Genomic DNA, 13103 nt, shown 5'->3' with positions numbered 1-13103 from the left:
TTAATAATTATGCATTATTGCTGACTGGCCGATTGGTATGGAGGTGATTGACTAGAGGAACAGAATGAAATATGATGAAGCTATGGATGTGTTGCACGTAATTATGCCTATTACAAGATAGGACTTTTGTGGTAGGGGAAAATGGGTTAGTGAGTAATAAATAATGGACAAGAGATAAGGACATTAATAACATTTTAAGATGGAGAGAAGAAAAAATAGTGCAGAAGAAGACACAAATAGAACAATTTCCTAATAGAACAAGAAAGGAAATAAGCATTTAGAATGGCACCTACTGTGTGCCAGACACTGTGCTAGGTGCCTTTTTTTTAACAAACATTATTTATGCTCCAAAGAGATTAAATAAAGAGAAAAAGAACCCATTTGTAAAAAATATATATATATATTTATAGTACTTCTTTTTGTAGTGATAAAGAACTGGAAACTGAAGAGAAGCCTATCAAGTGAGTAATAGCCCAACAAATATATAATATACAGATAATGGAATACTATTGCGCCATAAGAATGATGAAATTGAGGGTTTCAAAAAAAAACAAACAAACCAGGAAAGCTAGTTAGTATAAATTAATGTAGAATAAAGTGAACAGAACCAGAAGAATAATTTACACAGTTACAATACTTGAAAAAAAATTCCAAAAATGTAAGAACTCTGATCAATGCAATGAGCAACCATGATTCTAGAAGATCAATGATGAAACATGCCATTAGGCTCCTCATAAAGAGATGATGGACTCAAATGAGACATACATATTTTTGCACGGGGCTAATGTAGGAATTCCTTTTTTTTTTGACTATGCATATTTATAACAAGGGTTTTATCTTACTCGCTGCCACCACCCTAATGGAGGGAGAGGAAATGGGAAAAATAGAAAATTGTTTTTTGGTAGTTGAAGAAAGGAAAAATCATAGGTAGTCACCATGATCTCAAGTAAAGCAACATTAAAATATGCATGGTTAAAAGAAATTAACAGGGAAACTGCTTTGGCACCACACATAACAAAATAGTATTAAAGTTTAATACATATGCATTGAATGGCATAACATCTGAATACATAAAGAACAAATTAATTACTTCATGGAGAGAAGTAAACAGCCAAACAATAGTAGTTGGTGACCTCAATATGCCCCTTTCAGACCTAGACAAAACTAACAGAGATTAAAAAAAGAAGTTAAAAGCCTGAGAAGAGCTTTATTCAGGTTAATTAGTTTAGGATAGGCCCCTGGCAATTACTGAGTATAATAGTTTATGTATATTTCTTTGCTATGCATGACACCTTTAAAAAATTGTATTTGTCTTAGGATAAAAGAAAAACCTCAAGAACAGAAAAGCAGAAATGTTAAACACATTCTTTACAGACCTGAACACACCAAAAAACTGACAATCAATAAAGGGCTTTTGAAGAAAGGATTCAAACTGAAATGTAAACTAAACCATACAATACAAAAGAATTGGTAGGTCAAAGAACACATTATAGAAAAAAATAGATAATTTTTTAATTTAATTTTTAATTTATTTTGATTTTATTTTATTTAAATTTAATTTTTTTATTTAAATTTTTAAAGAAAATAACAAGACAATATACAAAAAATGTAGGAATGTAATGGGCAGAAATTTTCTATCTAGAAATTTCTATCTCTAAACACTGTAACCAATAAAACAGAAAGCAGATAGATGAAATGGGCGTGCAACAAGAAGAACCAGAAGAGTAACAAAAAAAAAAAGAACTAACTAAACACAAAAATAGAAATTCTGAAAATAAAAAAAACAAAATTGAAAGCAAAAAATCCATTTAATTGATAAGTAAAATGAGGAGTTCTGGGGAAGGGGGAGGGAAGGAAAAAAAAAAAAGATATACCTTGTGCTAATATGATTTTTTTTTAAATAGAGAAACTAAATGGCTAAAATCAGAAATGAAAAAGAATCCACAAAAATAGAGGTGAAATAAATAAAATTATTATTTGTGCAATTATATGATGAAAATGATAACAAGATGGAAGAATATTTTAATAAATTATAAAATATTATGTTAATAGAGCAAGAAATTAAAAAAATTTAGTAAGCCCAGGATTAATTCAGAAAAAGAAACTGAATAATCCATAAAGGAATTCTAAAATAAAATAACACCAAATCAGGTAAATTTACAACTGAAGTCAAATATTCAAAGAATAATTAATTTTGTTATGTAAAATGAAAAAAGACCAAGGAAAGGAATCCTACCAAACTCCTTCTGTGAGGAAAATAATCTCCTGATAGCTAAACTAAGAAAAAATATAGCTGACAGAAACTATGACCAATATTTCTAACGAAAATTGATATAACAAATATTAAGTTGAATATCTACAAAGGAGATGCAGCAGATACTATAACAAGATTATGAAGAATAACCAGATCTATACTAGGAATGCAAAGTTGGTTCAGTATTAGAAAAACTAAACATGTCACATTTATAATAAAAACAACAAGAGAAATTGTATAACTGTGCCATGACATCATGTTATAGCTGTGGAGTTACTCTCTTACTCCAGGGCTATGTCCTGGATGCTCCTGGATTCATAAAATTTCTTTATTACTGGTGTCTTCTATTTATATTTCTAGCTTTTGTTCCTGAAACAGGTAGGACACATCTCAGATGGCTCCTGCTTATTTTTTTTAATTAATTTTATTTATTTTCAGTGTTCTACAATAACTACCATATAACTTAGATTATTATTTTTCCCTCTCTCCCTCCCCCCCTTCCTGAAAGAATATATAATTTTGTGTAGGTTCTACACATACATTCCTATTAAATACATTTTCACTATAGTCATGCTGTGTTGATGCTCCTACTTATTTGAAAGGAATGGTGGGCCCACTGGGTCCTAATCTATATTTTCTGGGGCTCCCCTGTGGATCCTTTTGTTCTGCTGGTGTCTGTCCTACACTAAGTGCTGGCAGGATCCAAGTTCCCCTAAATACTCAGTATGCAGAGTGCAAAGTGCTTCCAGGCAGCACTCTGCTCCTCAAGTTGATCACAAATTGATCACTCCTTACATCCAGGCCCAAAGTTCTAGAGGAACTGAACTACCTTGGGGTCTCCTACATGGAACACTCTAGTCTTCAGGTCCCTGACTCAGGAATGGACTTCACTCCCTCAGAGCTTTCTGGTGGAGTGCTGGAGTTGTGAAAGTTAGAAAGGTTCCTAAGCCTGTGCCTGCCTCACCTTAACTCCTCTGACAGAGTTCTCTTTAGTGCCTGCAGGCTTCTGGGTGTCCTCCTTTCCCAGCTTAGGCTGGATGAAGATACTGTAATTTCTCATTTCCTAATCTTCAAGGCATTTGGGGCTCATTTGTTTTCTCTTTCCTGGATTACTTTTGTGGGAATTAGGCTCTTCTATACCTATTTAAGCTGCCCTATTTCAACTCCTTCATTTTAGAGATGAAGAAACTAAGGCCAGAAAGGTTAAGTAGTTTCCCCAAGGCCACACAGTAAGCATTAGGGACTGAATTTAGCACAGTACCTGCCACATAATAGGCACTTGATGTTTATTGAATTGAATTTGAACTCAGATCCTCTGACTCCAGAGATCTCTTTATATTGTACTCTGCTCTCCCCCAAATTAAAAAAAAATTTTGTTTTCAACTTCTGTACATTCTATATAGGTTATCAGACACCAAAAACCATAGCTCATGAGTCCAGTGAATTTACTTGTACTGGGTAAACAGAAGACACATTGATTAAAAGCAAAATTTTCCATGTGGCATTTTCTGAAGTTTTTAAAAGTGTGATTAATTATGCTAAGTTGTTTTCCTAATGTTGAATAGTTCTTGTATTTCCTAGTGCATATTTAATCTAGTCATAGCAAATAATTTAAAAATATTTCCAGCGTTTTTACATAAATATTCAAGTGTATAGTTATTTTTTCCTCTATATTAGCCTTACTAACTTGTATATCAGGAACATATTTTTCTCACAGAAAAAAATTTTTCAAAATGCCTAATCCCCTTTATTTCTGAAAACAATTATAAAAATATTTAAAACTTTTTTTTAATCTTCATCTTTCAGGAATTTTTGTTGAATTTGTGCCCAAACCATGTTTTTCTTCGAAGCTTTGCTTTTTTTTTTTTAACCATGTTTTGGAATCATTCTTTCCTTCTGGGTTCCTGTCTTGAAAATCTCTGTCACCATATTAGCTTTTTATGGTGGGATTCTTTGTCTGATCATTCTTCCACTTTACTTCCTGACTTTGGACTTTAGGCTAGTCCTGGGCTCTGGGCACCTCTAGAGGTAATGAATGGACTGGTCTCATTGCGGCTTTCTTGGGGTAGTGTGTTATTCTAAGATCTCGGAGAGCTCAGGCTAGATACCTGCATGCTTTCAGTGCTCCCAAAGGGGAAACACACAGTCTTGATTTTTGACCTTCTGGTCTTAGGTCTACAAGTTCCTGATCTAGTTTGAGTTTGAACAACAGGTCTAGGGGCTTACACAGTTTGGAGTTTCAGTAGACTGCTACTCAACTCAGCTACTCTCAGCTACCTAGAAAATTCTGCTGATTGAGAGTGATAGAATTGTAAGCTTCTCTTTGGTTTGGGATTCCTGCCCTGATGACTCCTCTGCTGGATTCAGCCTGCGCTAGAAACTGGAATAAAGGTACTGTTCTGCTCCTGGGAGAGCTAAAGTCCAAGCCACATGGCTACTGCTTGCTTCTGAACTGCTCTTTGCTCAGTACACAGACTAGGGCCTCAAAATACTTTTTATCCTGAAACACCTCTAGGCACAGATGTCCTCCTCAGTCTGCCCCGGATCTGTGATCCAGAACTGGATAGTGAGCAACGGAGCTGCCCATTGGCACCTGTTCCTGCATCCTACACAAGTTGGGGCCCCTCTGTGCTGGATCTAGGACCCCTTCTTGCCCCAGTGCAGTCTCTCCATGCAATGTAATGTTCCTTGTGGCACACTCCTGATCAGACTCCATGCCTAGTATCCACAGATTTGTCAAACTATGTTGATATGGGCCAGAAAAATAACTTCTTGTGATTTTTTTTCTTGCGAGTTCCCTATAGTGTTTGGTCCGGTCCATTTTCTAGATCTGTTTGGAGGGATTAGGGGAAAGAGGACCTTGATGTATTGCTTCATGCTACTCCATGATCTTGCTTCTGCCTCCCTCTACTGTAATTTTAAAGAACATATCAGTAAACTTTAAAAAAAAAAACGCTGTCAAATCTTTCACCTCACCCCAACTTGTCTCCCTCACTAAAAAAAAGAGAAAGAAAAAAAGATATATTCCAAAAAAACAAAACCACACCATGGTCATGTCCAAAAATATGTCTCTTTCTGCACTTCGAGTCCATCATTTCTCTGTCAAGAGGTAACATGCTTTTGTCATAGATAATCTGGAGATATGATCAGTCAGTGTATTGATCAATTCTCCATAGTGTTGTTATCCTCGCATAAATCGATCTCATTCTGTTCAGTTCACTCTACATCAGTTCATACTACTCGGGATGCTCTAAAACCATCTCTTACAGTCAGTCATCTCACACTCCAAGTTGTCCATCTATTCTCCAACTGATAGCTAACTCCTTAATTCTGGCTCTTCACTCGTTTTCTCCCTTCAATCCTGCCCCCCTCCACTTCAAGAAAAGGAAATCTGTGTTTTGCTTGTGACTTCCTTTTCCCTTATTATTTTCTCTCTTACATATCCCCCATTCCTAATTGTTTCTCTGTTGAGTTGGTGTATTTTATATACCAAAGTGTGTGTGTGTGTGTGTGTGTGTGTGTGTGTGTGTAACACTGTGTACTCAATTCTCTTTTGTTCATTTCAGGTAAGAGTGACATCAGTCTAGTGTTTGCTCCCCCTACTCTTCCTCCAGGTTTGTAGACTCTTCTCTCACACCTCAACAATTACAATAAACAGCCAGTTCTACATTCTTACATTTCTCCTACACTAGCATATTCCTTTTTGCTCCTTCTCTTTCATCTCCTCAGACCCTCAGAACAGAGCCAACCCCCTCCTAAGACCTCTGTTTTTCTTAACTCCCTCAATATCCTTTGTGGTTCTGAAACAGCACTTATTTTTCTCCTCCTATCAGAATATTGGCACTGCATCATTATACAGAATCTTCTTCCAGTTGCTCAAATAAATTTACCTTTCAGAATTTCTCTTGACTCTTTCTTGTGTTTGTATCTCAAAGTTCCTACTTGGTTCTGGTCTTTTCAGGAGATGTTTCAAAGTTCTTTGAGTTGTGTCCAACTCTTCATGACTCCATATAAAAGTTCATTTTCCCTATTATAGGATTATACTTAATTTTATAAATTATTTTTAATTGTGATGGATGGATAGACAGATGAATGAGATATTTTGCCTTTAGAATATTGTATTAGATTATCTTTATACAAGGCAGGTGTTTAGTTTCTTCATACTTGAGCTGCTTTTTAATGGTTGCTTGCAGTAGGTTTTTTCTTAGATGTGGGAATTACAAATTTTTTTGCTATGACATTCCTAGGACTTTTCCTCTTGACATTCCTCTTAGGAAGTTATCAATAGATTCTATTTTCAATTTGCCCTCTGGCTCTAATATATCTGAACAGTTTTTATTGATGACTTCTCAACATACAGTACTCAGTATTTTTTAATCATAGTTTTTAAGAAGTCCAATGATTCTTAAAGGATCTTTCAATGATGTCACATTTTTCTTCTCATATTTCTCATTGCCTTGCTGTAATTGGTTTGCACTAAGTTTTCAGAAATACGATTTCTTGGGTAAGATTTGCTATTTTTTCTCCCATACTATGGATTCTTCCAATTCTTTCCTGCAGAGCTTTTATATTTTTATCCTTTGCTCCTATCTTCTAGGTATTCATGTGGTTCTTCTGGAAAAGATTTTTTTCTTGAAGTCAATATCTGCACTTGTTACAAAAATGCTTTTTCCTTTAGGGGGTTCTCTATTTACAATGATTTTCTTATATTGATTGGTTTTCTTTGTTTTACACATCTCTCCAGCTTTAGATCCTAAGTTAGGGCTTTCTGCCATCTTGTACTTTTTGTAGGGTGATTGGCCCTGCTGGGCTTGGTCCTGGGTTCTCCCCAGCGCCTTTGGTCACCTTGACCTCCTAGGGTTAGACTCCTTTTGGAGCTTTCAAGGTTTGGGGTGCTAGTTGTTAAAGGGCCCTCTGGCTAGAAAATTCCAGGGGCCTTGGAGTCTTAGGCAGCTGAGTAGTCCTAGTCTGAGTGCTGCCATACCGATATGAGCAATGGTGTCTGGTACTGCTGGTACAGCTGTGCTGCTGTGGTTGTTGCCACATTTCCATTGGTCATCAGGACTCCCACTATGGGTTTACAAGTACCTTGGACCTTGATTCCCAGTACGTGGGAAAAGTTCTTATCCTGAATCATGAATTTATCTGTATATAACAGAATTCTCAGAAACAGTGTTTTTTTCTTTCTTTCTTAGATCTCTTTTTTCTTTATTGGCCAGAATAAGAGAAAAAAAAAACATAACAGTAAAGCAAGTAACAATAAAAAAATTAGCTTCTCAAATTAGAACTGAATACAAAATATATTGTTTGGGCAGTTGCTTACAAAAAGTTTATTTCCAACTGATTTTTTATTAATAAAGGAGAAATCTCATTTATAGAGAGAAACAGATATGTTACCTGTTCACACACAAAGGTTTAATATAATGATTGGCTAACTTTTCTGGGGTTTCTATCATGTTATAATTTTTACTTCTTGCCCTTTTCTTCCACAGAGAGAAGATGGCAGTAGAGGGCATTAGCTTTTAATATTTTGGAGTTCTCTTATTTCAAATTTGTCCTTTCGAGTTCTCAGCAGTGAAGTGGTCATTTGAGTCACTGTGTCCCTGAAAAAAATCAATTTTCTGCAGACCTGAATTTGTCTACAGACAGTTTTTTTTCTCTTCTCCTAAGTTCTACCTAAGTTGAAAGTAAAAGGAGGCAAAGACATTGTTATCATGAGTAATAGTTTGGAGCCAATTTTAGGAGTTGGTTACATTCCATCCAGGCCCCAGAAACTTTAGTAAAGTAGTAGTAAGGTTTCCTGGTACAGAGTACAGTTATTCTAGTGCCCTATGTTGGGTTCAAAACACAGCAGAAAACCTTCATACCTTCAGTTCATTGTGGCTTGATGCTACATTATCTAGGGGGTCTCTGAGTTGTGCTGAGTCTTGCATGGTATTTCCAAACTGTGTGAGAAAACACACCTCCGAGTAGTTACCCAATTTATGAAATCTAACAGGATCTAATTGAGGTGGGTATGAACTTCTTTGCCAGAGCAACAGTTTAAGCCCAAATGGACCTCTGGTTTAGGTCAATTATTGGGTTCATGTCTTTTTCTCTCCAAAGAAAGTGACCATCCTTTAAAAGGGGCAATGTCCAAGGATCAGAAGTTATTCAGGCAGCTGATAGGGAACTGTGGAACTCAGAACACAACTCCGTCTACCTAAATTCAAGGGTCACTGGCCAAGGGTAACTTGTATACTCAGAAAAATCCCCCTTTGACATTTACTGGTGTCTATATCCTCTCCTGAAAGTCTACTTAAGTAAGTTCAATCAAATCTTTTATAGGAGTCAAAAGATTTTTTAAAGTGGGCACAACTTACCAGACTTGTCATTCCTTTGCTCCCATTAGTGGGACTTGCCTTTCCTACCACTAAGCAGCATAAGGTCTCTAAATTGTGAGTGGAAGGTGGCTGATCCTTGATCTGAAATAATTCTGTTTTTTCCCTGTATGATCACTTCAGACTTTTCCCTCCTTTCTTTTTGCCTCCCTCTTTAAAAAGGGGGTAGAGAAACAGAAGGAATTTAATTATGATGAAGACAAATAATCTGTAGAGCAAGTGGTTTGTTTTTATGTCTCTGCTGCCTTGTGCTATGATAGAGGTGTACAGAAATACCCATAATTCAAGGTAAAACGTGAAAGAAGCAAAGGACAAGTCCACAATGCTCTAGGAAAATATGGAAAAGAAAGCACTTTCAGCTTGTGGATGGGTAGACAGGGAATCAGTAAAACCTTCATGGAAGCTGTGCCTTAAAGGAAGAGGATTTCTAGGAGTAGAAAGGAGGAAGTAAAGTAAAAGGCAAGACAAAACTGGGGAACTGCTAGATGCCAGACCCCAGACACGAAATTAAGTAACACTACACCAAGTTAGATAAAAAAATTAATGTAGAAGTCAAAATAAAGAGTACACTCTGTACATCAAATTAATGGGTTTATTTTCATCTTAATTAACAACCATTTAGCTGAAGTTCAAAACAGACCTGACACATGGACATGGATACAATTTAAATAACAAAAAAAGAACTATATACACAGATAAAGTAAAAGTATAATTTTTACATAATCAGCCTGTTTATATTTCGCAGTTCTCAAAAAGTATATGTGCTACACTATGTAAATAACTACAACTAAACATTACTTTTTCAATTTAGATTTACAATGAAATAATACAATAACATTTGTGATTGACAGCTTACAACTGGGCAGGTATCATTTTTCAAGAAGAGTCACAAAACAAATTAGCTGAAGAACCTGCTGTGTATTCTGGAGACTTTTTTTATGGATCTTATACATCAGTACAGTTGATACAGGACAAAAATAAATATTTACTTGGAAATACAAACTTAATTAAAAATACCATTCAAAACTAAAGCTAGAGCAGGAAAGCTATACAAATACTAGCCCAAATTAATCTTTAATTCACTCCTATTCTTGACTTGATGGATAAAAATATGACATAAACTAATTAAAAAGATATTTAATGTAATTTTTAAAAGTCAGGGTTACTAATACAACTACTGCTTTTTCTTCCTGTGGCAAGGGGAAATGCTCATTTTAAATTAAGTTTTATACAGTAATTTGTTTTATCAAACGTAAGGTTGGTTATCAGTAGCAAAGCTAGAATTGCCCCCTTCACAATCTTTTTTCTAAACAGCCTTAACAAAACTTTATTTTGTTTTAATAATTCTAAGAGAGTATGGAAAAGGAATACAAGATTTTAAGAACCATTTACTGAAGAACAAGCAGTTCCAAGGTAGAGTAACATTTATCAGCTTTCCCCAGGTAAAAAGATAGAAACAAAGGATAAAACCCACAGTTTCTCAGCAGGCAAGAATCATGTTTGTGTGGAGGCAAGACTGCATCAACTCAACAGGCATGGACCATCAGAAGCAAAGCGTTTCATGGATGATGAAAAAATACAGACACCAAAAGCTTCTTAAAGTGAAATCTATCCCAACTAGACACAGACTCAAAAAATTAATTCCCACCAAAAAAGGCGGGTGAAAAAAACTCAATAGAACAGTACTGATATCATTAACAACAAACAGGCAGAGATGACTTGGACCAAAAGTTGCAGAGAACTGATTTCTCCCCAAGGAGCCACCTGCAAAACACATGGGGAAGAAGAGGAGCTGTTTCCCCTGCTCCCAACCCTTTCATGGAGAGACAGTCAAGGGACAAAGAGGTAACAACACAAAATGGTTTTTATTACAATACAAAAATTAAGCCTTTTTTTGTGCCCCCATTTGTATCTTTGGGGCAAGTTTATAATACTATAGCATTATCAACATTCCTGAGAATATGAACAGCAGACAGACATGGCAGAAAGGGGCATTCTTGCCACTGTCAATATCCAGCCTTTCAGAGGAATGTGAAAGTCTGAACAAACTTCTCAAACTTTATTACAAAGCTGAATCTTTAAGAAGGAGGGAACCTAGTCAGCAATCTCACTTAGGACGGTTTAATTTCTGTGTGCAAAAAAAAAAATTATAACATATTGCTAGTAAGAGACTGGATCCCTCACTCTTTTAGCCACAAATTTGAAATGCTAAGTGGCATAAGTTTTCATAAAGGTCTAACACAAAGGTCTCTAATGATGATAAATGGCTGAAATGGCTAGATCACAACTTATGTCTGATAGGGTGTGATGTAAAGACTGAGTTCTATGAGATGGCATTTAGCTTTATGAAACAGCCCTCTGCTCACCAACTGCTGATTACTTAATTAGGTAATGGGAGGGAAGAGGAAAGGCAGACAATGGACACCAATTCAAATAAGAGTAGGGATCTCTACGAAGTAGAAACACATGGCTAACGAATGATCAAGTGAAACTTGGAAAGTCTGGGCCTTACCAATATGGAATCTTTTCATAACAATAATAATTAATACTAAAAATAAAAAGCCTCCAGTGAGTTTGCTTCCAGGTTCCACAGAGACCCAGAACCACTGTCTTGTATTGAAGTGTGCTGGTGGAGAAGGCCCAACAGCTATACCTGGGGAGCTTTATTTTTGGCAGTTCTGCAATTTCTTCAATACATCAGTGTATTCTTTTTCCCTGGGGAAGGCCCAGGGCCTGTCATTATGTCCTTCATTCTGCTAGGCTGTGAATCAAAAACAGGCTTTTTACACCAAGGCATATGACATGGATGGGCCTGCTGGGAGCAGGACTCAATCACCCTTCCATTCTATGCACCTTACACATGGGAAGAGGCCACACATCTATGCCAATGTCTTACCTTTTATTCTTTTAGGCTTATTAGATTCAATTACTTGATTAAGATGACTCTGAAACCCAAGAGCTCACACACCCTAATGGTATAGAGAGGCTGTGTCAAAACACATGGACTTTATTGAGAGAAGATATGTGGTTCAGCTAACCTTTCTAGATCCTCAGAAATTCAGCCCAACCTTATCAAATGTGAGAAAACAAAAAGCTAGGTTTATGACATTTAAGTTTGGACCATAAAATCTGTTTACAAACACCCCAGGTAATCATTTTTCAAATCAGTTCTCCTTACTGTCAGGTATGTTGACAACCTCAGGACATTTTCACAGCAATCCACGTAAGGCTGTCCTGAGAAACATATTACATATCATATATATATTGGATGATACTGTTTCTGGTTCAGCTTTTTCCGGCAAGTTGGGCAGGAGCTAGCATTTCTAAGGGCATCACGGAGGCATTGGCTACAGAAGACGTGACCACATTTTGTAGAGACTATAAGTCGTCCACTTTGCAAAATCTAGAAAAATAGCAAACAAATAAATTCATGAAGCTAGGTCTCCACAAGATAGCTATGTTCTTCATAATTAAAAACATTCCCAACGTTATATGCTGGTGGTAATCAGCTAAACAACAGGGCAACAGTTTTGTTACTGATAACCAGCCACTGGGACCTGTACTTCTAGGTTCAGGAGACACAAATTTATAGTATATTCTTAGGGAAGTTTCCCATCTATAAAATAATGGGGCTGAACTAAATTAAAAGGAAGAAAGCCCCTTCCTGCATTGTTTTCAGTCTTTGAAAATATCTCTAATGAGACCCTTTGGAGTAAAAAGGCCAATAAGAACCGTAATCTTAAGGCTTGCCCTCGAATTGTCCAGTTTGGCTGGTGGAAAAGAGGGCTCTTCATGAAAGATGTCATCCTTCTCCTAACATACTTGAGCTGACATAATCAATCCTAAGCTGGAATTTCTCCAAAGCATACAGAGATAGTCACCATTTCTATAAAAGGCCAATACAATGTAAAAGGACTTCCTTAAGATCCTCAATCTATTGTACCAAGTACCAAGTATAGAGCACATAGTTAAAACGTAACTAGAAAATTCACACAGAATTAAGGGCACTGAATACTATTTTTTCAATAAGAGTACTTGCAGCTTGGGCAGAGAGTAATTTAATTTTGCTTTATGATAGCTCCAGGTGTTGTAAGATCAGACAAAACTGAAAGTGAGTAATTTCATTTCTAAAGAAAAACCTCCCCTCTAATTCTTTCACTGAAGCATTTTTTGGGGAAAATTTATTAGATGACAAGCTTTAGTTTTCTTACCTCTGAGTATCCATCCATGCAAATTGGACAACTAACAGTACCAGAAGGCCTAAAAACACAATGATTTGGATCAGTTTTACAACAAAAGGAAAAAATCCCATTACTTGGTAGTTGATACCTTAAATAAATAACCAATTATCCCCAAGATGATATAATAGCTATAAAATGCATATAGTGCTTTAAAATTTATAAAATGTCTTATGTAGTATATATACACACATGTATATAAAACATATGTAACTATATATGTTTTATGTA

General features: G+C 36.0%; 1 protein-coding gene and 1 long non-coding RNA gene across 3 annotated transcripts in view; one reads left to right on the top strand and one right to left on the bottom strand.

The window, feature by feature from the left end:
* The window catches only part of LOC140511066 (uncharacterized), a 57204-nt gene that overhangs the window by 24644 nt on the left and 19457 nt on the right, over window positions 1-13103 (top strand). For both annotated transcript variants that reach the window (XR_011969426.1, XR_011969425.1), the window contains one exon: window positions 1-13103. This exon is cut by the window's left edge; it is cut by the window's right edge and continues 19457 nt beyond it. This is a non-coding gene — a long non-coding RNA (uncharacterized lncRNA).
* RNF4 (ring finger protein 4) overlaps window positions 9213-13103 on the bottom strand; it is a 77904-nt gene continuing 74013 nt past the window's right edge. Inside the window, exons 6-7 of the mRNA XM_072620048.1 lie at window positions 12846-12894; window positions 9213-12037 (exon numbers count right to left, since the gene is read on the bottom strand). Coding sequence (XP_072476149.1) covers window positions 11888-12037; window positions 12846-12894 — 199 coding nt within the window. The 3' untranslated portion in view covers window positions 9213-11887. The remainder of the gene's footprint in view (window positions 12038-12845; window positions 12895-13103) is intronic.

Source organism: Notamacropus eugenii, chromosome 6 (assembly GCF_028372415.1).
Source record: "Notamacropus eugenii isolate mMacEug1 chromosome 6, mMacEug1.pri_v2, whole genome shotgun sequence".
Taxonomy (NCBI): domain Eukaryota; kingdom Metazoa; phylum Chordata; class Mammalia; order Diprotodontia; family Macropodidae; genus Notamacropus; species Notamacropus eugenii.
Note: the sequence above shows the minus strand (reverse complement) of the source record. Positions and strands in the feature narration are given on the sequence as shown.